The following is a 27,066-nucleotide window of genomic DNA, read 5'->3' on the forward strand; positions in this document are numbered from 1 at the left end:
ACACGTGCACATGGCTTGCCCCACTGAGCCAGATGGACAGTGCTGGGGCTAGAGAACAGAGAGTCCTCTCTGCCTCCCCCGGGAGCGGCCCTGTTGGCTTTGTGGCTTTGGGTAAATTGCTCCACCTCTCTTGGTCAGTTTCTGCCCAGTGAAGGTCATGTGTGGGGTGCCTGGCATAGCCATCCCACCTGCACAGGTTCAAGCCCTCCCCTTCTGTGTGCCAGGCCTGTGACTGCCTCATCCTCATCCTCATCCTCCAGCCTCTGTTGACTTCCCCTCAGACAGGGGTCAAGAAGGCAATGAGCCTGACCTTCCCACTCCTTCCCTGACCCTCCCACTCCTTCCCTGACCCACTTTGGACTTTGTTCTGGGCCAGCAGGGACTTTCTCCACCTCCCTCAGTGGGGAAGCCCAGCCTGCCCGACACCCAGCTGCCCTCCCTTCTCCCTCATCTCCCAGCCACTGTGCCCCAGGAGCTGCCTTAAGAAAAGCTACATTTGGACTTTCCTGGGGCCAGATCCTAGTCAGACAAGTGTGGGTCTCTTCAAGGCTTGTGCTTATCTCTGAGCATGTGGATCTCTCTGTGCGATAAATGCAGGAGTGTAGTAATGCCCTGTGAGGTCTGCATGGGCCTGGATGTCTGTCAACACCTGAGAGCCAGTGAGTCGGGTGTGTTTCTCAGCGTGTGTGTCACTTGAGTTGTCATAGGCGTGTGTATATGCCTGTGGCTGCAGCTGTCTGTGTGCGTGTCCAACTGCAGGCAGGCTCCTCGTGTGTAACTGTGTTTGGGTTGGTGGGTGTGCCATGTGTGCCATGTGTGTGGTTATTCTGGGAGAGGACCTGACCTGCCCCCACCCTGGGCTCCTCACAGAGGGCCCCCTTGTCCTCAGTCCTGCCATGAAGGGCCCTTTCTTCCTCCCTCAGAGGTACTCAGGGGTTTCTCCCTGTGGCTGAGCCAAGGGCGTCCCCAAACCTACGGCTAGCTGGGGGACTCAAAACCTGTGCCTGGTGTGGGCGATGCCCTGAGGAGGTCCTCCCCCCACACATGCTGGCAAGAGCAGGTGTGAGCCGATGCCAGCCAGGGTTCCAAGTCCTGCTTCGCAGACTCTTCCAGACCCTCTGGCTGGGCAGGCCCATGGCACCTCTGCTCATCCTCAGACTGAAGCTCTCCTTGACCCCCCAGCCAACAGGACCTCCAGCTCCCATGCTGCCCCAGCCCCTCTCCCTCCCTTCATCCTGCTCACTGCCTGAGCAGCGGTCATAGCCTCCTCGAAGTACATATTTATGTGACTGTCCCCACCAAGCTGTGAGGTCTGTGGGTCTGGCATGTCTTGTCACTCTGGTGAGGAGAGCTGGGGCGACCTGGGGCTGGGGTGGGCTACCCCCCATCATGTGCAGATTTCACATGCATGTGTTTTCTGGGGAAGAGGGCCCAGGTCTTTCATTGGCTCTTAAGATATAGTCAGTCACCCCTTTTGCCACTGCAAGTTTCAGTCACGCTGCCCACGCCTCTCCACGGATTCCCCTCTAATTCCAGTGGGCTGGGCCCAGCAGTGGACTTTTTGAATGTCCCTGGGACAGTTAGGTGTTCTCTACGGGCTGAGAAGGGTGAGCTAGAGGCAGAGACACTGCCCAGACAACAGACCCAAGTCCTCCGCAGGAGCAGGATCCCAGACACCTGCACAGGGTCCCTGCTGGGATGCGTGGGTGGGTGTGGGGGGAGTAGGGGATGGGCATGGTGCCAGGGGGCACCTGGCTTCTTGGGAAGTGGGGAAGGATCCAGGGCTTCTTTTAGAACTGTCTGGAAGGATACATAGGAATTCAGGGGGACATCTGAGGGAACTGCAAATGCAAAATCAGGGAGGCTTGAAAGTGGGGCACAGGCTGAGGCAGTGGCTTTCTCCAAGGTCAGCGGGAGCCAGGAGCTCCCATGCTATGGGGAGAATGAATAGAAAGGGGCCAGGAGTGGTGGCAGGGAGGAGGGGTCTCTGGGGAAAGGGAGGAGAGTCTAGGCCAGTGGTAGGCAAACTGCGGCTCTCGAGCCACATGCGGCTCTTTGGCCCCTTGAGTGTGGCTCTTCTTAAGCCTTAGGAGTACCCTAATTAAGTTAATAACAATGTACCTACCTATATAGTTTAAGTTTAAAAAATTCAGCTCTCAAAAGAAATTTCAGTCGTTGTACTGTTGATATTTGGCTCTGTTGACTAATGAGTTTGCCGACCACTGGTCTAGGCAGTGGCTGGTGTATGTGGGGTGAGGGAGCGGATGAGAAGGAGCCTTGGGGATGAGGCCCCTGTCCTGGGGAGGAGCAGGTGTGGGGAGCACCCCCTGCTGTGGTACCATAGCTGATCCTCCTCCCAGGACAGGACTGGGCACATAGAGGCTGGCATACAGGCCCTGGTGGGGGCCTTGGAAGGTCTTGCTTACCCTTCCTCCCCACCCCCTGCTCTTCTCGCTGGGCCCACTTCCTGGGTTGTGAAACCCTTGTGGCCTCCTCAACTTGCTTCCGTAGGGGAAGGTCGCCTGGGGAGGCCGTCCTCCCAGCCAGGCTGCTACCCGCCTGTCCAGCTTGGCAGCTTCCGCCACACCCGGCCCCTGCCCTGTTGCAACTCTGCCAGGGCCAGCCCCGCTCCCTGCTGCTGATCACACTGCCGCTCACTCCTCTTTCCTTCCACCGCCTGGGCCTCGTGTGCCTCCCCCCACCCCCTCCCGCTCCTTCATTCAACCTTCAAGGCCTTTGTGGGCTGGACTGCGCAGGTCCAAGCAGGGTCTGCATCTCTAGGAGGGCCTAGTCCAGTGATGGCGAACCTATGACACACGTGTCAGAGGTGACACGCGAACTCATTTTTTTTGGTTGATTTTTCTTTGTTAAATGGCATTTGAATATATAAAATAAATATCAAAGATATAAATCTTTGTTTTACTATGGTTGCAAATATCAAAAAATTTCTATATGTGACACGGCACCAGAGTTAAGTTAGGGTTTTTCAAAATGCTGACTCGCCGAGCTAAAAAGGTTCGCCATCACTGGCCTAGTCTGACACCGCCGCCACCCAGTCTTGGTGGGGCTTTCTATGGGCAGGCAGCAGGCGCCGCCCCAAGGCTGGGCAGGAGAGGGTTGCTTTAGAGGGGCATCTCTGCTCCTCAGGGGTCTGTTTAAGGGAGCAGAGCTCAGACCCCCAGGGGGCCTCAGCGGATGTCTCCTCACCCTGGTTTACTGGAGCTCTGCCAGCCACCTCTCACTTGCCTGGCACACTTTCTAAGGGACCCTCCCTCCAGGTTCACACACTCCAAAAGCCTGGCCAAGGCCTTTCTTCTCAGGCCCCCTTTGCTCCTCTGTCCAGTGGGTATCACCCTGTGGCCTGTGAGGCAGAATCAAATGCCAGGGAAGGGCTGGGGCGGAGGGGCCAGGTCAGCTCTGCGGGCCGGGGGGCCCTCATTGTCTATACGTTCACATCAGTCTCTAAAGGCCCATCTCTTGGAGATAGTTTGGCTTGCTGGGTTTTATTTTTCCCCTTTAACAAAGTCGTTATCAAAAATTGACACACAATTGTAGAACAGTTAGAAAATGCATTCCTGTTCCTGGTGGTGCCACCCCTCAGGCTATGTTCCCTCCACGCCTCCTTTGCTGGAACACACTCATGTGCACGCACGTGGATGTGGAACATGCATATGTGTCCTCTGTGTCCTGGGCGCTCCAACCAGTCAGCCCGACTCTGGTCAGCTCGATACCAGCCTTACCCACTGCCCCAGACTGGCTGGGAGCAGGTTTCCATCGCCCTGAGGAGGTGCCCTGCTCTGGCCTGGCCAAGCACCACCTCTTCTCTCTGGTGCTGGTCTATGCCAGGGTGAGGAGCCTTTTCCCCCTGGGACTGGAATCCAGTATTGCCAAGTCTCCCCTGTTTTGAAAACGGGAAGCTGACCCAAGCAGCTGGGACAGGAGGGAAGGCAGCAGTTCAGGGTCTGTACCACCCTCATTGTATAGAAGGGGGTGTCCTCCAGGTCAGCCTAGGACCAGCCTGCAGGGGGCTGGGTGGATAGACTCTGATCAAGCACAGGTACCTGTCTCCTGCTGTCCTCACCTCTCTGTTTTCTCTGTCCTCATGTGTGTGCTGCCCCTGGCCCATTTATTTATCCATTCTACCCCCTCTTTCCCTTCATCTCCTCTTTCTGACACGGCACACTGGGAAGAAGGTGGCAGGCCTGGATTCAAGTTCTCCTTCCACCATTTCCTGTCTATGTGATCTGAGGCAAATCACTTAGCCTCGCTGAGCCTGTTTTTTCATCAGTAAAATACCCATCTTCTGGACCTGCACAGGGATAGAAGATGCGAATGCCATTACACGGCCTCAGAAAATGACAGTCCTTATAAGTGGGGGCTCGGAGATTTGCACCCAGACGCTTTGACTCCAAGTCCAGTGCTCTCTGCTTCGTTGGGCTGCCTTCACTTTAGGTTAGAGAAGCAGCAGCATAGAGACTCGGAGCCCACAGGCAGCTGGGAAAGGCCTGGCTGGCCTCCACTGGCTCCAAGGAAATGGTCCCCACGGAGCCCTCTGCGGGGTCCAGCCCCTGCCACCTCCATGGCCCTGCAGAGCGGTGACGAGGCTGAGCCAGTGGCCTTCCTCTGGGGCCTGTGAGCCTGGGCCTATTTGCATGGGGCTATAAATAGTTGGCACACCTTGCTTTTGTGCCGTTATTTTACCTCCTGGCCTTTCCACCCACCAGTGTTCAGACGCCCTGTGAGGTAGGTGGGCAACCCTGGCTCCACTGTGCAGTGTGGGACTGGTGTGCAGGGCCCGAGGGCCCCTCAGCGTCACACAGCGATGGAAGGAGATACCGGCTCATGGGGTCTCTCTCCCTCCTGGGGTCCGGGCAGTCCAGTAGGGGTAGAGGAGGTGGTAGAGCCTGGCAGGACCCATGCTCTGGTTTTAGACCTAGGAAGTTAGGGCGAGGTGACCTAACCATAGGGTTACTGCCAACAAGGCCCAGGAGGTCTCCCTCCATGTGGCACTGTGGCCTGGTGGTACAGGTTTGGGGCCAGGGCCCACTGTGGTTGTGGTTTTCCCCTGGTGGCTTCTAGCTAACTGTGAGCCAGCAGCTGCTCTGCGTGTGGCTGCAGAGAGCTAGAGGCTCAGCCCGGGCTCTGACACCCCCATTCTCTCCTCCGTGTAACTGGGTGGTCTCCGTGGACAGCTCCTGGCGGGCCACCTGGAGGCCCGGGAGTCATGGAGTCTGTGGGCCATCTGGGCTGGGCCCCACGGGGAGGCAGTGGGAGGAGGAGCCGCCAGCAGGTGTTTGGCACACTCCCTGCTTCAGGGCGAGCAGCTCCGTGTTCCTGGAGACTTGGCTGCCCTGACTGAGAAGTGGGCTCGGTTGTCAGGACTGTCTTCCCAGGCTGGCGGGTGGGTGGAATAGGTGCGGTGGGGGATGTGAGTGCTTCAGGTACTGAGAAGGGAGGTGCACGGGTGAGAAATGGGTGCTGCAGGCAAGAAGTAGTGGTAGCGTTAAAAAGACCCCCACCTGAGGCCCGTGGGGTTGATGTTGGCTCTTGTCCTACACAAGTTCTTGTCAGGACGGCCCTGCACTAAGGGACCCTCCTCATCTGGGAATGGGGGCTGAGCCTCAAAGTGGCCAAGAACCCTGCATGGAGTCCCACAGCCAGGGCAGCAGTGGTGTTAGGGTGTTGCCACCGGGCAGCTTGACCATTATTTTGCCCCAGGGCCTGCCCTGGCCTCCTCTCCCCCAGGAGCCAAGCCCCTTTGTCCCTGCCCACCTCCTACTCAACCCTCATTCCCTGAGTCACTCAGAAAGTCCAGTGTTGCCCTAGCTGGGTCTCCAGGTTATTGTCCCAGCTGGGTCTCCAGGTTATTGCTCCAGTTATATTGTCCCAGCTGGGTCTCCAGGTTATTGCCCCAGCTGGGTCTCCAGGTGGGACTCCAGGTTATAGCTCCAATTGTATTGTCCCAGCTGGGTCTCCAGGTTATTGCTCCAGTTGTATTGTCCCAGCTGGGTCTCCAGGTTATTGCCCCAGCTGGGTCTCCAGGTTATTGCTCCAGTTGTATTGTCCCAGCTGGGTCTCCAGGTTATTGCCCCAGCTGGGTCTCCAGGTTATTGCTCCAGTTGTATTGTCCCAGCTGGGTCTCCAGGTTATTGCTCCAGTTGGGTCTCCAAGTTATTGCTCCAGTTGTATTGTCCCAGCTGGGTCTCCAGGTTATTGCTCCAGTTGTATTGTCCCAGCTGGGTCTCCAGGTTATTGCCCCAGCTAGTCCTGGAGGTTGTCTTATGAGGAAGCATGAGGTTGAGCCATGTCTGGTGGGCTCGGACCCAGGGAAGTGGGTGCAGACATGTAGCAGTGTATGCTGTACAGGGAGGGGCCCTGCTGGTTATTCTGGACTCTCAGGGAGCACTCACCTGGCTGCTCCACGCATTGGACGCTGGGCCAGGCAAGGTGGCAGGAGGGGCATGATGTCCTTTCTGCCTGGGGGTTTGGGACCCTCACCCAGACTCCTACACCCACTCCCAGCCAGACCCATGCAGCTCACTCTTTACATCAACATTACCTGAGTGCCCACCACCTGCCACCCACTCCACGTCCTCGCAGGCACACACATCTCCACAGCTGTGCAGCCACACCACACGCACCCTCACACACACTAACTCGCACACTCACGCGTGCTCAGCCCACAGCTGGTTCTCCTCCCTTCTACTGGGAGGTCATGGTGGCTGGCCTGGCTGGACTCAGGATGAATGAAGGCTTTGGGGCCGGGGCTCAGATGTGAGTTCACACACCCCCTCTCACTCCCTCTGAGTAGGAGCCAGGCCCAGGCAGGGGACATGATGGCGTCTGCTCTTCCCCCCCACCCCCACCCCCACCCCGCCAGCCCCTCCTCTCTGCGCTGGCTGCTGGCCAGGCTATTGGGCTGGGCTGCAGGCTGAGGTCAGTGTTTCCTGTGAGCTCATCTGGCTGGGAGCTCCCAGCAGACCCGCTGCTGCTCTGGCTGCCTATGGAGGAGCCAAGGGAGCCAACCCTGGGCAGGGTGGCTGCTGCATGTGTGCACATACATGTGCATGGCTAGGGGTCAGTGTCTGAGTCCGCCACTCTGTGGCCTGAGTTCAGGATGGAGTAGGAGTACATATATGTATGTGCACATACATGAGTGAGTGTTCCTTCAACCAGGGCTAGGGAGAACCCTCCTATGTGGTGCCTACACCCCAAGCCAGTGTCCAAGTAGGTGTATGAGTGTGAAACCGTGGGTTGCGCATGTGAGCATCCCTCATGAATGACAGCCCGGAAGACCCTCAGGGTCATCTCCTGAAGTGACCCTTGATTTGAGAAATGTGAGGAATGGAGGAGTGTGGGCCAACTTGTGTGGTTTACAAAGCAAATTCAGCATTACATCGAACATTAAAATAGTTTTATATTTAGGAGATAATTTGTTTGAAAGTGCAGGCAAACTTCCGGGAAGGCAAGAGGCTCCTGACCCCCAGGGGCTCAGGGTCAGAAGGGTCAGGCACACTGCTGGGGGCGGGGCCTTGCACTGCCCCGGCCTCTGAACGAAGTGGGCGCTTCATCAGTGGAACTCCAGCTTTAGGTTCTGGCTTGGCCTCACAGTGACTGTTTCCCCATTTGAAAAGTGGATGTGGTCATTTTGGCGCTGCTTGTCTTCCTGGGTATTTAGGAGCAAAAAATTTTGAAAACCAAGAAGGGCTGTGTGGCAGGGTGGGGGAGGAAGGGGCACTGTCCTTCACATCTTGGCCAGCACGTGCTGGGTACCAGGCACATAGTAGTAGATGTGTTCAGCTGGGTATTAAAGGAGGCATTGAATGACTTTACAGATGGTTTTGGAGAGCCATCTAAGGAGGTCCCCGCCTGGAGTGGGGGTCCCAACCAAGGGGGCTGTGCCAGCAGCTTTTGCCTGCTGTCCCATCTTCTAGTTTTACCAGGGATGCCACAAATCCTGACTTCCATAAAACTCAGCTTTAACGTTTTAAGCGCCATGTGGACCACACTCAATGCTGTGAGAGCTCTGGGGGGAGTGGATACCTGACCACCTCCCAGGGCTGTTCCCGCTGGCCCTGCCCTGCTGGCCTGCCTCACCCATTCTTTCTACACAACCCCATCACAGGCCCCAGCATGGCACCGTTCCTGCGCATCGCCTTCAACACCTATGAGCTGGGCTCCCTGCAGGCCGCGGACGAGGCAAGCCAGCCCTTCTGTGCTGTGAAGATGAAGGAGGCACTCAGCACAGGTAGGGCTGGAGGCTGGACCCTGGAGAGGCGCAGCAGCCAGTGGAGCTGGGAGTCTGGGCCTAGTGGGAGCCAATGGCGAGGCCCAGCCTTGTGCCCCCAGAACCTCTGAGGGATCCTTCGACATCCTCATCTCCCTGCCCAGCCCAGCTATGGATGCAGGATAGCGGAGGCCACCAAGTGCCTGTGGGGCCTCCAGCACTGGCTGCATGGAGCCCTCATTGGGCTTGAGGCTCTGGCTCCTCCTCACCCAACAGTTTCCACATGTCCATGTGCCAGGCCCTGTGCTGGGCACTGAGGACATCACAGGGCTCCAGGGATGGCCTAGCTCTGCCCTCATGGGGCTTTCCTTCAGGTGGGGGAGCCAGACAATGAGTCCTGTGAAAGGGAAGCTGAGAGTAGGCATAGTCCCAGGCTGGAGTCAGGGACGTGGTCCTGGGAGAGAAGACCATTCCTTCTTGCGTCTGCCTTCATCTGGTGAGCCCTGGCTCATCGTTTAGGTCTCAGCTGAGCTGTCTCTTCTTCCAGGAGCCTTCCCACCCCTTAGGCCGGGACAGGCCCCCTACATGGGCGGGTCTGGAACTGGCCTTACCCACTCCAATTCCATGACAGCTATGATTTAACATTTACTAGAGGCATGAGCTGGCCCATGTCTCTGCCTGTGACTGAGGCGCCAGGAGGGCAGGCACCAGGTGTAACTTTTCGTTCTGCCATGTTCCTTGCCTCCACTATAGTGGCTGGCATGTGGCAGCTCTCAGCACGTGTTCACTGAGCAAGTGCGTAGGGAAGGGGACATCTAGGTAGGACTGGAGGACGAGGTCCCAGGAAGAGGGAACAGCAGGAGCAAAGGCCTGGCGATGGGACCTGGCAGGAGCTGCCAGAGTTCTGTGTTCTGGCGTGTGTTGTGAGAGGAGGAGGCTGGTGAGGTGAGCAGAGCACAGCCGTGCAGGCTGAGCAATGGGACTCAGTTCCAAGGACACTGGGCAGCCACGTGGGCCACCGGGAGAGAGCCAGGCGGATTCTATCCGGCTAAAGGCTCTGGCAAGTCTGGGATGGGAGGGACCGAGGGCCCTTGCCTGAGTTGACTGGCGTGGCCCCACTGCAGAGCGCGGGAAGACGCTGGTGCAGAAGAAGCCCACCATGTACCCCGAGTGGAAGTCCACGTTCGACGCCCACATCTACGAGGGTCGCGTCATCCAGATCGTGCTGATGCGGGCAGCTGAGGAGCCCATTTCCGAGGTGACAGTGGGCGTGTCCGTGCTGGCCGAGCGCTGCAAGAAGAACAACGGCAAGGCCGAGTTCTGGGTGAGGGGCGCGTGAGCTGCGGTCCTGTGTGCATGTGTGTATGTGTGTGTGCGTGCGTGCGTGCGCACACGGGGAGTGAGCATGGCTGCTGGGTGCAGCTTTGCAGCTAAAACAGCTGAGTTCGAATCCCAGCACTGCAATTTACCAAATCCTGGCTTTCCTGTAAAAAGGAGGAGCTGCTAAAAGACCCTACCTCAGTGTTGGTGGCTCAGATGAAACGAGCAGCTGGATGTAAAGGGCTGATTGCTGAGCCGGCACAGGGTGGGTGCTGAAGTGAGCCAGCCTTGTTATTGAAACGACCTTTTTCCCTTTTGATTTTGTGAAGGTAGGATGTGCCCATAGTAAAGCATGCCACACTGTAGGTAAACGTGAGTCTGGCCCTAACCCCCGGCACCAGGCTCCCTTCTCAGAGGCACCCGTTGTTCCCAGTGCTGTTTGGAATCTTTGCAGATATTCCAGGCCCAGGCAGGCACTCCGGAACAGCAGTTATGATCTTCAACAGCGAGAAGGGGAAGGCTGAGGGTCCACCACTCACCTGCCAAACCAGGACTCTGCACTCACATGTGGCCCTTGTGGCCACCGGTGCCGGCATTGGCAGAGAAGCTCCGCCCCCCAGGGTCACATGTGGTCCCCTGCAGCCAGGATGTCCCCGCTAGAAAAAGACCTGTGACCATCAGCCTCCAGGAAGGGCTGAAGGCATTGGGACAAGAGAGTTGACTCAGGGCCGCAGTGACCCTTGGCCAGTCAGGCAGCGGTACTTGCTGAGCTCTCTGTCCACTACCCCGAGGGACAATGTCAGTCACCAGGCCCGGGTTCTGGGGAGGGCAGGGTCCTGCCCTTAGAACCAGCCAGTCTGTTGAGGAGACGGACATGCAGAAGCCCTGACAGACAGAAAGCCAGCACGTGTGAAAGTGGGCGGGTGTCGGTGCCTCTGCTTGTGCAGGGGGACGCGGGCCTGGGTTCTCATATCCTTGTGAAGGGCAGTGGTGTTGAGGGTGGGGAGTTTCCCTTCCCACTCTGTTCCCAGGCCAGGCGGCCAGGCTGGGTGTGGGGTGGATCCTTTCACTTCCCCAAATGTAATAATACCCCTGAGTGGGGGGGTGGGGGCGGGGCTCAGGGGCGGGGCCTGTCCCTGCCCACACCAGGCAGACAGGTGCCCTGCTAGGAGGCCAGGACTCCCTTGGCCTTGGGGGACCAACCATGGGGGCGGGTTCTGAGTCGGGCTGGGCCCGGGCCCGCCCTCATTGATCCCCCACCCCCCACCCCCACCCCCACCCCCACCCTCACCCCTGCAGCTGGACCTGCAACCCCAGGCCAAGGTGTTGATCCCGGTGCAGTATTTCTTGGAAGACGGAAGGTAATACCTGCCCTACCCGTGCTTGGGGTGTAGTTTTTAAAGGCCAGAGTCTGGAATATAGGGTGTAGAGAAGCCTCTCCTACCTCTTGACTGATCTGTCCATGGCCACCTGAGAGGAACTAAGAGTGTTGTCCTCTGTGGCTGTGGCTGACCTCACCATTCCATGGCCCCCAGATTGCAAGCAGTCTCTGCGGGGTGAAGACGAATCCATGTTCCCAACAATGAACCGCCGTGGAGCCATTAAACAGGCCAAGATCCACTACATCAAGAACCACGAGTTCATCGCCACCTTCTTCGGGCAGCCTACCTTCTGTTCTGTGTGCAAAGAATTTGTTTGGTGAGGGCTGGCTGTGCCCACCAGGGGGCTGGAGGAAGGGAGGGCCACACCCAGAGCCCCCCCTTCTCACCCTGCCTGGGGATTTGCCTTTCAGGGGTCTCAACAAGCAAGGCTACAAATGTAGGCGTAAGTGTCTCCACAATCTGGTTTGTATGCACATGTGTGTGCATGTGTGCCTGGCAGTGCCTGGGTGTGGTCACGGGAGAGCCTGTGTCTCCAGTGTGTGCACGTGGGAACGATAGCTCTGTTCAGTGAGTGCAGGAGTTGGCTTGCTCCGGTTCAGGAAGCCCATTCTGCGTAGCTCTTCCTAACTCTTGGCAATCAGTGACATCACATTGGTAGCCTGAAATAGGTCACAGTGGAGGATTCACAGAGAATTCAGCCCCTGCTGCACATCCGGCCCCTTTTCCCCCAGAGAGGCTGTCAGGCCTTGACCAGCACGCCCCTGGCTGCACGTGTGCTTCTGTTAGATGTGTGTGCATCTCGGTGCCCACGGATGAGCACACCTTTCTCCACGAGGGTGCATACACCAGGCAGTGCGGGCTGGTCGTTATGGACACAGGCTCTGGAGCCAGACTGCCTGGGTTTGAATCTGGCTGTACCATTTCCTAGCTGTAGGGCCTTAGGCAAAGTTACCTAACCTCTCTGTGCCTCAGTTTTCTCATCTATAAAATAGGGATAATTGTGCCATTGTGGAGATCAAGAGGGATAAAATATGTAGAGCTGTGTTTTAAGTGTGGTTGGCACATGGTAAGCAGTCTATGTAAGAAGCCTTGTCATGATTGCACATGCTGTGTGTATATGTCTGTCTGTCTGAGTTAGGGTGCATTTGTCCGTGTATGCATGTGCACGAGAGAGCGCTTAGGAGCTATTTGCTGTCCTGGCGCATAGGAGAGGGAATGGGGGCTCCCTTGCCTCCAGTTCTCTCACTGCAATCCCCCATGCCCCTCACTTCTGCCCCCCTCCCTGCCCATCGGGACTCCTAAACCCCTTTCCTAAACTCTGAGACCCACCAGATCGGCCATCCTCCTGCCCCATCCTTCTCAGCCCCTCCTTCGAGGGCTGGCAGGAGGAGAGAAAAACCAAGCTCTGGGCCGAGGCCTCTGTGGGGTGAGGGTGTGGGCGGTTGGGAGAACAGTGGCTTTGTGTAGGGGGCTGGACTGGGCCTGCTCACAGACTCTGCCCTTCCCGGTGCCTTCCCATCCCCCGCCTGGGCCTGCGCCTCCTCAAGAATGCAACGCCGCCATCCACAAGAAATGCATCGACAAGATCATCGGCCGGTGCACCGGCACCGCGACCAATAGCCGGGACACCATAGTGAGGCTGGGTCCAGGGCGGGGATCCGGGGGTCTGGGGGCTTGGCCTGGTGGGAAGGGCTTGGGCTCTCCCTCTCTCTTCCCTGTGGGGCTCGCCCATCCCCCCATTTTTCTTATTCCTTCCTTGGATCTCAGGGTTGCCCAGTCCCCAGTGGAGTCCTGTTGGCATCTTGCCATGCATGGGGTTGGGGGAGAGCTAGGGGTTGAGGAAGGGGCTGGAGCTGCCCTGTGACCCTTGACCTGTGATCCCTCTACCCCAGTTCCAGAAAGAACGGTTCAACATCGACATGCCGCACCGGTTCAAGGTTTACAACTACATGAGCCCCACCTTCTGTGACCACTGTGGCAGCCTGCTGTGGGGGCTGGTGAAGCAGGGACTGAAGTGCGAAGGTGCGTGCCCCCAGCTCTTGGGCTGGGGGGGGGGGGCGCGGGGGCGAGGAATAGGGTATACTCCCAGCTGTGCCTACCCACTGGACCCCGTAAACTCCACTTAACTGATGCTGCCTTTGCCCTCTCGCTGGGGGATTTCACATGGGGAGGCCTTGGGGAGCCCTACCCACTGGCCCGACTGGCTCTACCATTTACCTGCTGTGTGACCCCTGGACAGGAGGCCCCACCTCTGTGAGCTCTGCAAACGCAAGTGTCACATGGGGCTCGTAGAGTAAGACCCAGAGAGTCACTGCTGCAGAGCAGGTGCTCCCCAAACGCAGAGGAGAAACTGGAGATCCCTGCAGGAAAGGGGACTTGTCTAGGTCGGCCCACACATTCTTTGAAGGGTCAGAATTAGGTTCCATATCTTTGATTTTTTTCTTTAAATAATGAAAGATTTGAAGTGGCTTTAGATACATTTTCTTCGAAAGACAGGAAACCCAGCAGCCCCCACCAAAGCCCTCCTCCCTCCCGTCCTCTCCTCCACGCCTCCCTGCCCTTGGCTGGGCCCGCTGGCTGCCCTGCCTGGACAGGGGCCTGACGGGCCTGCTTCTCCCTCGCCCCAGACTGTGGCATGAACGTGCACCATAAGTGCCAGAAGAAGGTTGCCAACCTCTGTGGCATCAACCAGAAGCTCTTGGCTGAAGCGTTGAACCAAGTCAGCCAGGTGGGCAGCGCCGTGGGAACCCGGGACAGAGGGCCATGGGGTTGGGGATCAGGGCTCACACCCTCTCCTGGGGAGCCACAGTGGGGGGCTTGATACCCAAGACCCCGCTTCTGGAAGGTCCAGCTCCAGGATTAGGCAGCGGAGGGAGGTGGCTTACCCCCTTAGAAATCAGTTATTCCAGCAGTTCTGTGCTTGAGCGTGAACCTGGGGGTGGGGGGGTGTAAGGTTGAAGCACTTGAAACAGCGTTGGTGTGTATGTTTTTTGCGTGTGTTGGGTGTGGTGGGGCTCAAGGGATGCCACAAAACTTTAAAACTCTAGAATCAATCACAAGTGGAGGCAACACAAACATCTATTGAGTAACGGGTTGGGAAGGTGGTATCCAATTTACAAAATTTTTGTTTGTAATTACTGCCTTCCAGACCACCCAGGCGTCTCTGTGCCGCGGGCAGAGTGTGTGTGTGTGTGTGTGTGTGTGTGTGTGTATTGCTTGGGGGTCCCGCATTGGTATGGCCAACCGTCTGGCCCATCAACTGCCACCCCTTTTCCAGAAAACCCCTCGGAAGCCAGAGACGGAGTCTGCAGAGCCTTTTGGGATCTACCAGAATTTTGAGAAAAAACTGGAACTCATGGGAAATTTTTCCCTAGGTAAGGGGCCTATTTCCCCAGGAAAGTCCCTACTTCCCACTAGGGCCCAGGATGGGGCCCGGCCTCCCTCCCACCATCCTGGGAAAGGAGCCCCTTCCTCTCTGAGGCCCCCTACCCAGCCCACCCCTGGGTCCCAGGGGAGGGGACTCCGCAGCCGGAGACCTGAGTCTGAAGTGCCATCTCCATCTCTCCAGCAGACTCTGGGACTTACGGCAAGATCTGGGAAGGCAGCTCCAAGTGCAAAATCGAGCACTTCACCTTCCACAAGGTCCTGGGCAAAGGCAGCTTCGGGAAGGTGAGGGGACAGTGGCCCTGAGGCAGCTCCAGGGACCTGGTCGGGTGGGGCTCTGGTGCCCTGGCCCTGGGCCCGGGCCTGTCCTGCTCAGTAGCCCCACTCGCCCTCCTGCCAGGTGCTGCTTGCGGAGCTGAAGGGCAAAAAGGAGTTCTTTGCCATCAAGGCCCTCAAGAAGGACGTGGTTCTGATCGACGATGACGTGGAGTGCACCATGGTGGAGAAGCGGGTGCTGGCGCTCGCCTGGGAGAACCCCTTCCTCACCCACCTCTACTGCACCTTCCAGACCAAGGTGCGGGGCCTCCCACTGTCACTGCCGCAGGAGCTACCGCTCCCCCAGCCTCCCACTCAGCCCCTTACGGCAGGGTCGTGTCCCCGCCTCATACTCCCCGGGCAGGGCCGTGTCTCCCCCTCTCACGTCCCCCAGGGCAGTGGCCCTCCCCTTCCTGTGCCTCTGCTCACCCCGCTCCCCACCCCAGGAGCACCTGTTCTTCGTGATGGAGTTCCTCAACGGGGGGGACCTGATGTACCACATCCAGGACAAAGGCCGCTTTGAGCTGTACCGGGCCATGTAAGTACGGGCCCTGTCGGGGGAAGAGCCACTGCCGGTCTGCCCTCCGTTCACTGTTCCCTCTCCCTGGAGAAGCCACGCTGGGCTAGAGCTGGGTGGAGAGATTGGGGGTAGCCGGGTCCCACCGTATGGGACACCTGGGTGGTGGGTGAGCTCTGGCTGGGTGCACAGCACGGACATGCTGGCTCCTGACCCCTCCTTGGACCTCAGCCAGGGCAGCCTCACACACGGTGATCCTGCACAACACAGGAGCTGGTGTGACCCCCAGGCTAGCATGCACCCCCTAACCGTGTGTGTGTGTGTGTGTGTGTGTGCGCACACGCGTGCATGCATGTACATACATATGTACATCAATATAAATGCATACACTCTTACCACAGAAAATTGTCTTATTTGGAGCATTTCCTTCATAAATTTCTTTCCTGCCTTGGCTGCTAGCCTCCACTTGCCTGATACAAGATGTGCTCGATCAGGCCCAGGTTGTCCATGGAGTTATTTGCAGCATTTCCTGCCCCTGGAGGTGGGGATGAGGGACCGGGGAGAAGCAAGGGCTGGTCAGCAGAAATTCCAGAACACTTTGTCTCTCTCTCATGTCCAGGTTTTATGCTGCTGAGATAATCTGTGGACTCCAGTTTCTACACAGCAAAGGGATCATTTATAGGTACGGGGTGATAGGGAGCGGGGGTGTGGGGGTGTGGGGTGTGGGCAGCTTTCAGGAAGGGAAGCTCAAACCCATCATGTCCTCTGAAACGCTCTGAGTGGAGTCGGCCCGGCTATGGCCCCATCTCCACTCGGAGTCAGTGTAACTGGGTATTTGCCTAAACCTCCTGCTCCATAGCTAGGATTCCTGGTGGCCCCTCAGCGGAGGCTGGCATAGCTCCAGAGGCTGGGAACTCACTGCCCACCCCACACTCGGCCCATTGGTGGGACCGCGGGACCGAGTGGCACAGTGGCTCCCTCGGTGCAGTCACCTCGGTGCTGAAGCCATCGGAGCACTCTCAGCTTCCACCAATAGGAACTGGTTCCACAAATTCCCACCCAATGAATACGATCCTATCCGACAGCAGATTACTGTGCACTCATCAACAGCTGAGGCCGCCGGGCCGGTGGCTCAGTGGTGAGAGCACCGGCCCGAGGACAAAAGGGTCCCGGGTTGATTCCCAGTCAAGGGCACGTACCTTGGTTGCAGGTTTGATCCCCGGCCCCAGCCGGGGCATGAGCAGGAGGCAACCAGTCGATATGTCTCTCGTACACTGGTGTCTCTCTCTGTGTGTCTTTGTCTCGGCCATGCTCTGTGCCCTAATGTGGGTGAAGTCAGGATAGGTTGTCAGGTGGATAGCAGCCATGGGACAGTGTTGCGTATTAGGGCTCACGTTTTAAAAGGTGAGGTAAGATGGGTATTACAATGAGCTTTTTAAAAAAATATATGTTTTTATTGATTTCAGAGAGGAAGAGAGAGGGAGAGACAGAAACATCAATGATGAGAGAATCATTGATTGGCTGCCTCCTATATGCCCCCTTTTGGGGATCGAGCCTACAACCCGGCCATGTGCCCTTGACTGGAATCGAACCCAGGACCTTTCCGTCCTCAGGCCAACGCTCTATCCACTGAGCCAAACCAGTGAGGGTTTATTATGAGCTTTGGCCATACCTAGACTCACTCTAGGGTGGGCCTGGCCATCGAGGTGAGTGGAGGGTGGACTGTATGTGCTGTTCACCTTTTTCTGGTACTTGTTACCACGTGCATAAATTATTCAAACAACCAACTACGTAAAGTAGATACGGTCCCTGCCCTTGTGGAGTCACACAGAGCTGAACCCAGGGCCACTTCCACGGCAACCAGTGAGGCGACCCTGGGCCAGTGACATGGCCTCTCTGAGATTCATTTGGGGCTGGGAAAGCAGGTCGGCGTGTGCCCAGCCTGTAACACACAGTGGGTGGCTCGTCCAAAGCACCTATTTTGGTGCCTCTTTTTCTCCTGCTGCCTTTTCTCTTCCTCCTGCCCTGGTCCGAGGGGAAGGGTTCTTATGGGACTGAAAATGGGAGCTGGGTCAGGAGCGGAATTGACTCCTGATGACCCCTCCCTCTCCTTTCCCCTCAGGGACCTCAAGCTGGACAACGTGATGCTGGACCAGAACGGCCACATCAAGATCGCCGACTTCGGGATGTGCAAAGAGAACATAATTGCGGAAAAGAAGGCCAGCACCTTCTGCGGTACCCCTGACTACATCGCCCCCGAGGTGAGCTGGCACCCGCCCAGCCTCCAGCCCAGACACCTCATCTCAGCAGGGGGAGCCAGGAGGGCCTCCCTGAGATGATGATGTCTGCACCAGCCAGGAGGGTGAGGAGGCCTGGCCGGGCTCCTGCTCCCACCCCTCAGCTCCCGCACCTTCTCCTGCCCAGATCCTGCAGGGCCTGAAGTACTCCTTCTCCGTGGACTGGTGGTCCTTCGGAGTCCTGCTCTACGAGATGCTCATTGGCCAGTCCCCCTTCCACGGTGACGATGAGGACGAGCTTTTCGAGTCCATCCGTGTGGACACGCCGCATTATCCCCGCTGGATCACCAAGGAGTCCAAGGATATCCTGGAGAAGGTGGGAGGCCTGGGCGAGGCTGGCTTGGGGCAGGAACCGGTAAATATGGGGTCATGGGAATGCCAGGATCCTCACTGACGCTCCGGTCCTGACGTGTGGGGGGTTGCTCTCTCGTCGCATTCGCCGGAGCTCCTGTCTGAGTAGCCGGCACTGAATCGGCCTGTCATGGTGACTGTGAGTTAGGTCAGGAGACAGACCTGAGGCTAAACGCTCAGTCTGTCTCCTTATCTGCACAATGGAGCTATGCAAGAAACCCGAGTTGTTGGAAGAAATCATAAATGTGTGATGCTCCGGTCTGTGCCAGGCAGACAGCAAACACTCAGTAAACAGCCCCTGCTTTTACTCAAGTCCCGGCAGCCCCCATCCACAGCCTGTGGTCTTGGGGGGACCTGGGAGCCAGAGACAATACCCTCAGCTCCAGTGGTCTGGGCAGCAGCACTGGGCTGAGCCACCTGCCGGGTGCCCTGGGTCTGCTTGGGTGTGTGCTGAGGGTCCAATTCCCTACTGCCCTTGGGTGCTAACCGGGGCCCTTGCTGGGTTGCAGCTGCTTGAAAGAGACCCAGCCAAGAGGCTGGGAGTGACTGGGAACATCAAAACCCACCCCTTCTTCAAGACCATCAACTGGACCCTGCTGGAGAAGCGTCAGGTGGAGCCGCCCTTCAAGCCCAAAGTGGTACGTGACCCAGCTTCCTTCCGTAGGGGCCATGTGCTCCGTGTTGCCCGCTGCCTTCGGGGTGGGCACCTCCTTTGCCCTCCTCTCTCCTGTGTCATTCACATGCTTTCTCCTCCCCCTCCTCCCAGCAAACCTGCTTCCCTGTCCTCCCTGGCACATTCAGTCACAGCCTCTACCCTGACAGCCTCACCCTCTCTCCCTCACTCAGTCATTCAACAAACACTGGAAACTCTGGATCCAGCCCTTCCTTTACCTACATTTTTTAGTGCCGCTGTGCAGGGAAATCAGGGTTAAGGCTTCCCTTCCTCCGTCCCTCCATCCATCCAATCCATTTTCCAATCAATACTGGAAACGCTGAGTGCCTGTTGGGTGCAGACTGTGCTGAGCTGCTCGGCAAAGTGGGAGGCCCAGTCCCAGAGCTGGAGGAGGCCCAGCTCCACAGAGATAAGAAACTGGAACACAGATGACCATTCCTGATATGACACAACAGGACAAGAGCTAAGAGCTGTTACAAGGCCACACGTGATCAGCTGTCATCAGGCGGGTCTGTCAGCAGGAGCCCAGAATGCATAGAAGGGGAGCATCTGAGAGGAAGTGGACTGGGGCTATCTGGGAGGCGTTTCAGGTAGAGGAGGGGTGATTCACACGAAGGCCCCGAATCCGCAGAGGCCACCAAGGAGCCAGCAGGAGAGCGGAGAAAGGCTGGGGCCAGAATTCTGAGCACCCCGAGCCCCTCGGGAGTCGGACTCAATGGCCCTTCTCTGGTCACAGTTCCACCTCCCCACTCCTTTTCTCTCTGTGTCCCCTCCTCCGTCAGGACGCGCTGTCCCGCCGGACAGCCTGTGTGAGGTGATGTGTCCATCATTGTGCCTGGAGGTCGCAGAGCACTTACTGCTCAAACTTGGTGCCTCCTGGGCTGGGCACGTCGCTCCCAGGCGAGGCGGCTGCAGGAGAATCAGCAGCCTGCTCTCAGACCCGCTGTGACAGAAAGAGAGACGGGCCACAGATTTCAGGCGGGGTGCCGATCGGCAGCTCGTCAGTGGGAAGGGTGGGCCTGTGGCGAGTGGCCCAAGCAGGCCTCAGCGCCAGAAGAGGATGGGCCCGGAAATGGGCCCAAAAAACCAGAAATCTGGGTTTTTATGTCAAATTGCCCAATTTAAAAATATTGGCTCAAAGGCCATTAAAACCCACTGCTAGTCAAAATGATGTACTTGCTGCCAGCTCGGTTTGGCCTGAGGCCACCAGCTTAAGATCTCTGTCACCATTTCACTGTGTCCTCAGAGGCAGAACTGGCGAGCTTTTCCTGTGAACAGCCCCATAGTTAATACTCTGGGCCAGTGGTCGCCAACCGGTGGGCCGTGAGGTCCGAAAGGTTGGTGACCGTTGCTGCAGGCCAGATGGTTTCAAAGCAGCCATAGGTGATATGTCGATGAGTGGGTGTGGTCATGTACTAATAAAACTTTATTGTCCGGCTGGTGTGGCTCAGTTGTTGAGCATTGACTCGTGTACTAAGAGGTCCCGGATTCGATTCCCATTCAGGGCACATGCCCAGATTGCGGGCTCAATCCCTAGCAGGGGGTGTGCAATAGGCAGCTGATTGATGTTGATGCATCGATGTTTCTCTCTCTCTCCCTCTCCCTTCCTCTCTCTCTCTCAAATCAATAAAAACATATTTTTTAAAAGCAAAAAGCTTTATGCACATTGACATGTGAATTTCATTTCATTTCCATGTCATGAAACATTATTCTGCTTTTGGTTTTTTCCTAGACATTGAAAAATATAAAAGCCAGTCTGAGCTTGTGTGACTAACACGAGCTGAGAGACAGGTGGCGGACGGGGCCTGGCCCTGGGCTGCGGTTTGCCAGACGCTGCTCAGGACATGCTGCCCTTTCCCGGCCCGGGCACAGGCTCCCTGCTGGCTTCCCTTGTCCTGGGAAACCGCGGCCACTTCTGGCTGGGCCTCTCTCAGGCTGGCGGGAAAGACTCCCTTTTCTGGTCCTGCGAAGGACAGCTGTGGCCTGCCCAGCCCGACGGGGTCCGAGGTGTGTGGGAACCTTGGAAAGCTGCCCCTTGGGCCCCGCTCACCCACCCTACCTTGTGCCTACAGAAGTCCCCTGGAGACTACAGCAACTTTGACCAGGATTTCCTGAATGAGAAGCCGCGCCTCTCCTACAGCGACAAGAACCTCATCGACTCCATGGACCAAACAGCATTCTCTGGCTTCTCCTTCATCAATCCCAAATTCGAGAGGCTCTTGGAAAACTGAGGTTCCCAAACACGCCACCCCAACACCCATCCCAGCCAAGGAGCCTGGGTCCATCAGCACTGCCTGCCCACCCAGCCCGGGCAGAGCAGGCTTGGTCCCCCTGCATCAGCACCTGTTCCCCCCCTGCCCCCCCCCCATCCCGCAAGCAGCAGTGACTGTGGTGAGTTCAGCTGCCGCCTGCCCCCTCACCCCCAGAAGGGCCTCGGCTCCTGTCTGGCTGGGCTCTTAATGGTACTTCTTCTGTGAACTGAGTGTGAATTTGCTTTTCCTCTGCCCTCGGAGGGAAACTGTAAATCCTGTGTTTCATTACTTGAATGTAGTTATCTATTGAAAAAATGTATTATATATATGCATATATATGTATACGCACACACACATATATATAGCAAGCTGTATATATTGCTCAGTAGAGAGAAAAAACTTGGGGTAATGTGTTGATCTTTTAAAATATATATATGACAAGAAAAAAAAAAAGGAGCACAAGCTGTTTGAACCACCAGGCTCTTTTATTTGTGTGTCTAAATAAACACCAAATGGTACCATCCTGGCTGTCGGGACCTGTTTGTCCCAGGAAGCTGGTGGCTGCTCCCACTTTTGGCTGCTGTGTCCTGGAAGCTCACTGAGCTGATAGCTGCAGGCTCACACCCTGTGCTTTTATGCAAATGTGTTTGTATTTATGGGTTTCCCCCGGCTCTGGGGCCCTGGGTTCTCTGGGTGGCTTACAGAGCCCAGGTGACTCATGGGGTGACAGTGTCTCAGGAGGGTGAGGGGTCCATCTGGAAAAGCAGGGGGGTGAAGGCCTGGCCGGAAGGCGTGAGCCAAGGCTTAGAGGCTGCCGGACTAGAAAGAAGGACAGAGAAGAGAAAGTTAATGCAGCTCAAGCTTCAAGCAGATCTGGATTCAAATTGCAGAACGGCCAAAAGACGTTGGCATGTCAATCGTTTTAAGCCTGTTTCCTCATCTGTAAAATGGGAACAAGGCCAAGTGATGTTAGATGTAACTCCCATCTCATTACTACGTATCCCTGTCCTTGCCACAGGGGCGTCTGTGTCTGAGTTCTAGAAGCTACCTCTCAGGAGCCCTTGCCTACCTGGAGAAGGGGAGGGGAGCAGGGGAGGAGGAAAAGGTGAGAAAATGCCAAGTGGCTGAGAGCCATGCTCCAGGGTCCCCTGGCCTACAGAGTCCCTCCTGCCACCTCCGTGTCTCCCCTCTCCTGCTTCCTACTCCCCTCCACCTCTCTCTCTCTGCTCCCTCTTTCTGTCCCTGGGGCATAGGCCTTGAGGCAGCATGTTCCCCCTGGGGCCCCCCACCCCAGCCCCTCTGGTCCAGCCCTCAGCCCTTTGTCCTTAGAGATGGGTGAGGTGCCCCCCGCGCCTGATTGGCTGGCCCCAGCTGCAAAGCAGCTGACTTCCAGCAAGTTTGCTTTTCTGGGCTGAGGCACAAGTTTCCACAGCTGGAGAGGAGCAGGATGAATTGGGTTGGTGCTGGCCAGGGGAGGAGACTGAGGATGAGGGAGCCCAGTTCTCCCCAGAGATCAAATGTCCCCCTCCCCTCTCCACCCACCACCCTCAGGAAACACGGGTTGAATCCCTGCTGTGCAAAGAGCAATGCAAACCTCGGGGAAGGCAGCATGGCCTGGGGGATGCTGGGACTGGGGGAGCCCAGAGGAGGCCCTGGAACCCCTGTCCCCTTCCTGTGCTGCAGCACACACAGCTCCCCCCCCCCCCACACACACACACACACACTGGGCCTGTCCAGAGAGTTTAGAACAGAAATATGGTGGGTGTTTGCACGCAGAGCCTCTTACCACCCTCCTTGCAGCTCTGAGGCCCCAGTCTCCTCCCGGGAAGAATGGGGAAATGAGTGCTTCATCAGCCAAAGTTAGTGGAGGGTGGTGGGAAGAACATGGTGCCTGGAACAGGGGCTGGCGGTTTGAGTTCCACTCTGTCACTCATACTCTGTGGAACCTCCATACATTTCTTTCTTCTTTTTTTTTTTTTTTTAAATCCTCACCCAAGGATATTTTTCCATTGTTTTGTTTTGTTTTGTTTTTTAAGAGAGAGGGAAAGACAGAGAAATATCGATGTGAGAGAAACACATCGATTGATTGCCTCCTGCATGCTCCAGACCAGGGCCCAGGCCGGGGAGGAGCCTGCAACCGAGGTGTGTACCCTTGACCGGAATCAAACCCAGGACCCTTCAGTCCCCAGGCTGACGCTCTATCCACAAGCCAAACCAGCTAGGGCCTCCATACATTTCTTTACGGGGCCTCAGGTTCCTCATCTGTGAAACAGGATCATTAATCCCTGCCTACTTGTGGGGCGCCTGGCTCTGGGAGCCCCGTCAGGCCTGATGCTGGGTACCCTATGGTGCCTGGCCAAGCCCAGGAAAGGCCAGCAGCCTGGGCTGGGGAAGCAGCTGTCGGAGACCCAGACTAACTGCCTGGGAGGCTCCAGGCCTATTCCCAGAGTTGGGCAGGCGCCAAGCCTGACCGGCTGCCTCAGGAAATGCTTCTCATGGCTTGGCTCAGAGCCACACTTTCACTGGGATCCGAGGTCTGGAAGCAGGCAGGCCTGCCCCACCCCACCTGCCGAGTAGGTACATGGAAGAGCAGTGAGCTTGGCCCCCTGGCAGGGCTGGTGGGAGCATCCCACCCCATCTGAAATGTGTGCCAGGCAGAGCAACACGGACATGTCCACTCTGCCAGGTCCTAACCAGCAGGACTCAGCCCTGGCTGTACATTGGAACCCAATGCCCAGGTGGCACAGGTCTAACAACATGGTGATCTCTGGAGGGGGCCCAGGCATCCGTATTTTTAAATCTCCGGGAAGGGCCCAATCTGCACCAGGACTGGGGACCAGTTGTGGGTGAGACTGGGACTCTGCATTCTGCCCAGTCTTCCAGGTGAAGCCAAGAAATCCTGCTCTGAGCAGGCCACGGCCTGGAAGGCGAAATCACCGCCCAGGCCCTGTGTTGGGCAGGATGTAACCCGGAGGCCCCCTGCCCTAGGCTGACCACTAGCCAAAGATTGGTGAGAGGGGGCTGGGCCGGGCTGCAGCGCCCTCTGGTGGCCGGAGGACGCAGGCCCCGGAGGACTCACTTGGCACTGGTATAGTGCTGGGTTTTTCATCTATCTCCTGTCATTAGAGCCTGGGGGGAAATTCCTGCAAGGGACTGCTGGAGGACCATGTTGCAGAGACTCAGAGACACGAGGTGACACATCTAGACAGCTCCCCCAACATTTAAGAGGCTCTCTGGGCTAGTCCGTATCTCAACCCCATCTCTGGCACTCACCCAACATTATAGTCGCACTTCCTTAATCTATTCTTTCTTAAGGTGGGAATAACTGATATGAGCTGGGAGGTCCCTGTTTTCTGCTGGTTTTAATAGCAGGAAATAAGGGGGTGTGCAGCCTTTGCCATGGTGGGAGGGGCTAGTGGGCTTCAGGACTCCCACTAATGGCCTTGGCCTCACTCCTGCGGGCTGGGGGTTTATACTTCTGCAGCCCAGCAGGCACCTGCTTCCTCCTCCTCCTCCTCGGCCCCCTCCTGCATGACCACCCTCCCAGGAACCTCATCTCCTTGGGGCTGGGGAGGGGGGAGATGCATACAACTGAAAACACGGAACCTGGTAGCAAAGAAGGGGAAGGGGGCAGAGAAAGTCTCCCAAATGTGTGAGCCAGGCCTGAGTCATGAGGTTTGGGGCCCTGAGGCTCTCCCTGGGTCTTTCACGTGATTGCATTCAACGCTCACTAGCTGTAGCCTCAGCAAGTTATGTCTTTGGATGTTTACTACAGCCCCCGAATCAGGCTTCCTAAGGGCCTTGGAAGACCCCAGCCTCTCTTTTCCTGCCTGAGATGCATGCCCCGAAGGCCCTCCTATTTGCTGCTCAGGAGGTGTTTTTCCTTTTCCTTCTGAGAGGGGCGTTGGGCTTTCTGTTGGTTTCACCTGTGGCGCAGGCGTGCAGGCTGTGGGCGGGGCCGCGGTGCTGGGCTCTGTTCCGAACTCATGCATTCCTTCGTGCACAAGGGCCTGCTCGGCGCCAGGGGGGCAAACTTCTGTGGAGTGTGCAGACCTGCAGGGCGAGGACACCAGGCCAGGACTCTGGCTTCTTCCGGGGGAAGAGAGCAGGGGACGCGGGTGCAGAAAAGGCCTGGGGCTCCCTCTGGAATGTTTTGCCTCTTGGACAAACTCTGAAGAAGGTAAGGGAAACCATGAGAGGCTCAGAGGCTCGGTGGAGGGTCCTGGATGCTTGTTTCCATCTCTGCGCTTTATGGTCAAAACGTTTCATCACTTTTAAAAGGTGTTTTTTAAAGAGCAAGTAGGCATTCTGCCTCTTGACCTAACCGCTGGGTACCCGGCACCCCTTTAAAATGCTTTGTTGTCCTGTCCATTGTTCTATGTGCTCTCTCTATGGAGGTGGCATTTCACAGTTTTTAAAAGTTAAAAGGATTGAGTAGGCGAGAGGCTGGGGTCAGGGAAGCGTCCCAGGCAGAGGAAGGAGCAGGAGCCAAGGCCTGGGAGCCCAGGGATGTGGTTCCCCAGGGCAGCCCTGCTCTCAGCCCTGGCCTGCCTGGGGTCAGGGGTCAGGGGTCAGGGGTCAGGCTCTGTGCTTCCAGCCTGTCACCTGGGACGGGCTCTCTGCTCCCCTCCTGTCCGAGGCCCAGGTGAGGCTGGTAGAACGTGAGTTCTCGCAGGAAGTGAGGGTATGGGCTTAGTCAGTGTTTGGCTTGCGGCCTGCAGGTGAGGGTATTTAGAGCCTGGCATTTCTTGTTGGAAGCAGCGGGGGTGGCTGCGCTGATGGGGGAACCCAAGGCAGCAGCAGTGTGGCAGGGACAACAGGCTGGAAGGAGAGGGAGTGGCCTGCGGGCCTGGCCAGGCACAGAGGGAGCTGCCGGCAGGCTTTCCCGGGCTTTTGAAGGTGGGGAGGCACGGCATGGGCAAGGGGGGTGGGAAAGTTGCGTTTTTCTGGGACAAGCCCAAAACAAGCTTCCGGAAGTTGTTCCTAAAGCCATCTGGCGTGCTTTCTGCATCAGCCGTGGGAAGTCATGCTCAGTGGGCGCTGTGCGGGCCCAGGGAAGGCGGGGACCCGCCATCAGGGGAAAGGCTGAGTGATTCATCCGACAAGTGATCTTGTTAAGAAAACTCTTAGACCCTGACTGGTTTGGCTCAGTGGATAGAGTGTCGGCCTGCAAACTGAAAGGTCCCAGGTTCGATTCCAGTCAAGGGCATGTACCTTGGTTGCGGGCACATCCCCAGTAGGGGGTGTGCAGGAGGCAGCTGATTGATGTTTCTTGCTCATTGATGTTTCTAACTCTCTATCCCTCTCCCTTCCTCTCTGTGAAAAATCAATAAAATATATATATATAAAAAAAAGAAAACTCTTAGACATGAAGCAAAGCATAGACTGATGCTGCCGGGCTAAGGAGCGAGACCTTAGCGATCAACGTGCCACCCTCCGTGCCCCCTCCCCAACACACAACCCTGATTTCCTCTGTGTTTTTCCAGAGAGAACCAGCCCTGCTTGGCGTGGGGAGCATTCCTCTGCACCCAGGCCAGAGGCCCCTGAACATATCTAGGACTTTGGTTGCATGTTTTAAGCCTCTTGTAAACAGGTATCTGCTCAGAGAATCCTTCTGCCTCCAGATTTCCTCCTGGAATGCTTTTGTTTGGTTTGGTTTTGTTTGCGGGGGGAGGGCGATTTTTTTTTTTTTACTTTTTAAATATGTTGTTTGTTGTTGATAGTATTACAGATATCTCTCATTTCCCCTTTCCCCCTCCTCCCAGCCCCTACCCACTCCCCCAGGTCTTCACTACCCTATTGCCTGTGTCCATGGCTATGCATATAAGTATGTAAGTTCTTTGGTTTATCTCTTCTCGTCCCCCCGACCCCACATCGAGGTATGTCAGTCTGTTCCATCCTCTTGGCATGCGTTTGAAACTGACTTTTGCAAAGTCCTGTATCTCAAGTGCATTTGTTTTCTTTTTCACCCATTTAAAGTGTACATCCCGGTGGTTTTCAGTGTGTTCGTAGAGTTGTGCAACTATTGACAGATTTTAGAACTGCTTCATCACCCCCAAAAGAAACCCCATACCCTTTAGTCATCCCTGCCCCCCCCCCCCCATTCCCCATAGCTTCAGCCCTAGGTAACCACTGCTCTGCGTTCTGATCGCTAGATTCGCCTCTTCAGGACATTTCATAAAAACAGAGTCACACAATATGTAGTTTTTGTGACTGGGTTAAGGCATTCCTTTTCATGGCTGTATGATATTCCATCACATAAACTTACCACATCAGGGTGATGTAGAATCCTGCTTTCAGCCAAGATGGAGTAAAAGGGACTAATATTTACTTCTGCCAAAAAACAAC

The 27,066-nt window shown here is 56.6% G+C and overlaps 1 protein-coding gene across 2 annotated transcripts in view; it reads left to right on the forward strand.

Moving 5' to 3' along the window:
• The window catches only part of PRKCD (protein kinase C delta), a 26,762-nt gene extending 5,523 nt beyond the window's left edge, over positions 1-21,239 (forward strand). The window contains exons 2-18 of one of the 2 annotated variants that reach the window (XM_023755682.1): positions 8,126-8,248; positions 9,352-9,551; positions 10,847-10,904; positions 11,080-11,245; positions 11,340-11,371; positions 12,477-12,562; positions 12,822-12,951; positions 13,557-13,657; positions 14,207-14,303; positions 14,498-14,598; positions 14,714-14,887; positions 15,075-15,166; positions 15,765-15,827; positions 17,268-17,406; positions 17,570-17,758; positions 18,303-18,431; positions 20,539-21,239. In XM_023755682.1, coding sequence (XP_023611450.1) covers positions 8,134-8,248; positions 9,352-9,551; positions 10,847-10,904; positions 11,080-11,245; positions 11,340-11,371; positions 12,477-12,562; positions 12,822-12,951; positions 13,557-13,657; positions 14,207-14,303; positions 14,498-14,598; positions 14,714-14,887; positions 15,075-15,166; positions 15,765-15,827; positions 17,268-17,406; positions 17,570-17,758; positions 18,303-18,431; positions 20,539-20,697 — 2,031 coding nt within the window. In that variant the 5' untranslated portion in view covers positions 8,126-8,133 and the 3' untranslated portion in view covers positions 20,698-21,239. Of the gene's footprint in view, positions 1-8,125; positions 8,249-9,351; positions 9,552-10,846; positions 10,905-11,060; positions 11,246-11,339; positions 11,372-12,476; positions 12,563-12,821; positions 12,952-13,556; positions 13,658-14,206; positions 14,304-14,497; positions 14,599-14,713; positions 14,888-15,074; positions 15,167-15,764; positions 15,828-17,267; positions 17,407-17,569; positions 17,759-18,302; positions 18,432-20,538 lie in introns of those variants that run through there. The other variant, XM_023755681.1, reaches the window with a different exon arrangement.
• The last annotated feature ends 5,827 nt before the right edge of the window (positions 21,240-27,066 follow it).

The sequence above is a fragment of the Myotis lucifugus genome, unplaced genomic scaffold (assembly GCF_000147115.1).
Source record: "Myotis lucifugus unplaced genomic scaffold, Myoluc2.0 scaffold_83, whole genome shotgun sequence".
Classification (NCBI taxonomy): Eukaryota; Metazoa; Chordata; class Mammalia; order Chiroptera; family Vespertilionidae; genus Myotis; species Myotis lucifugus.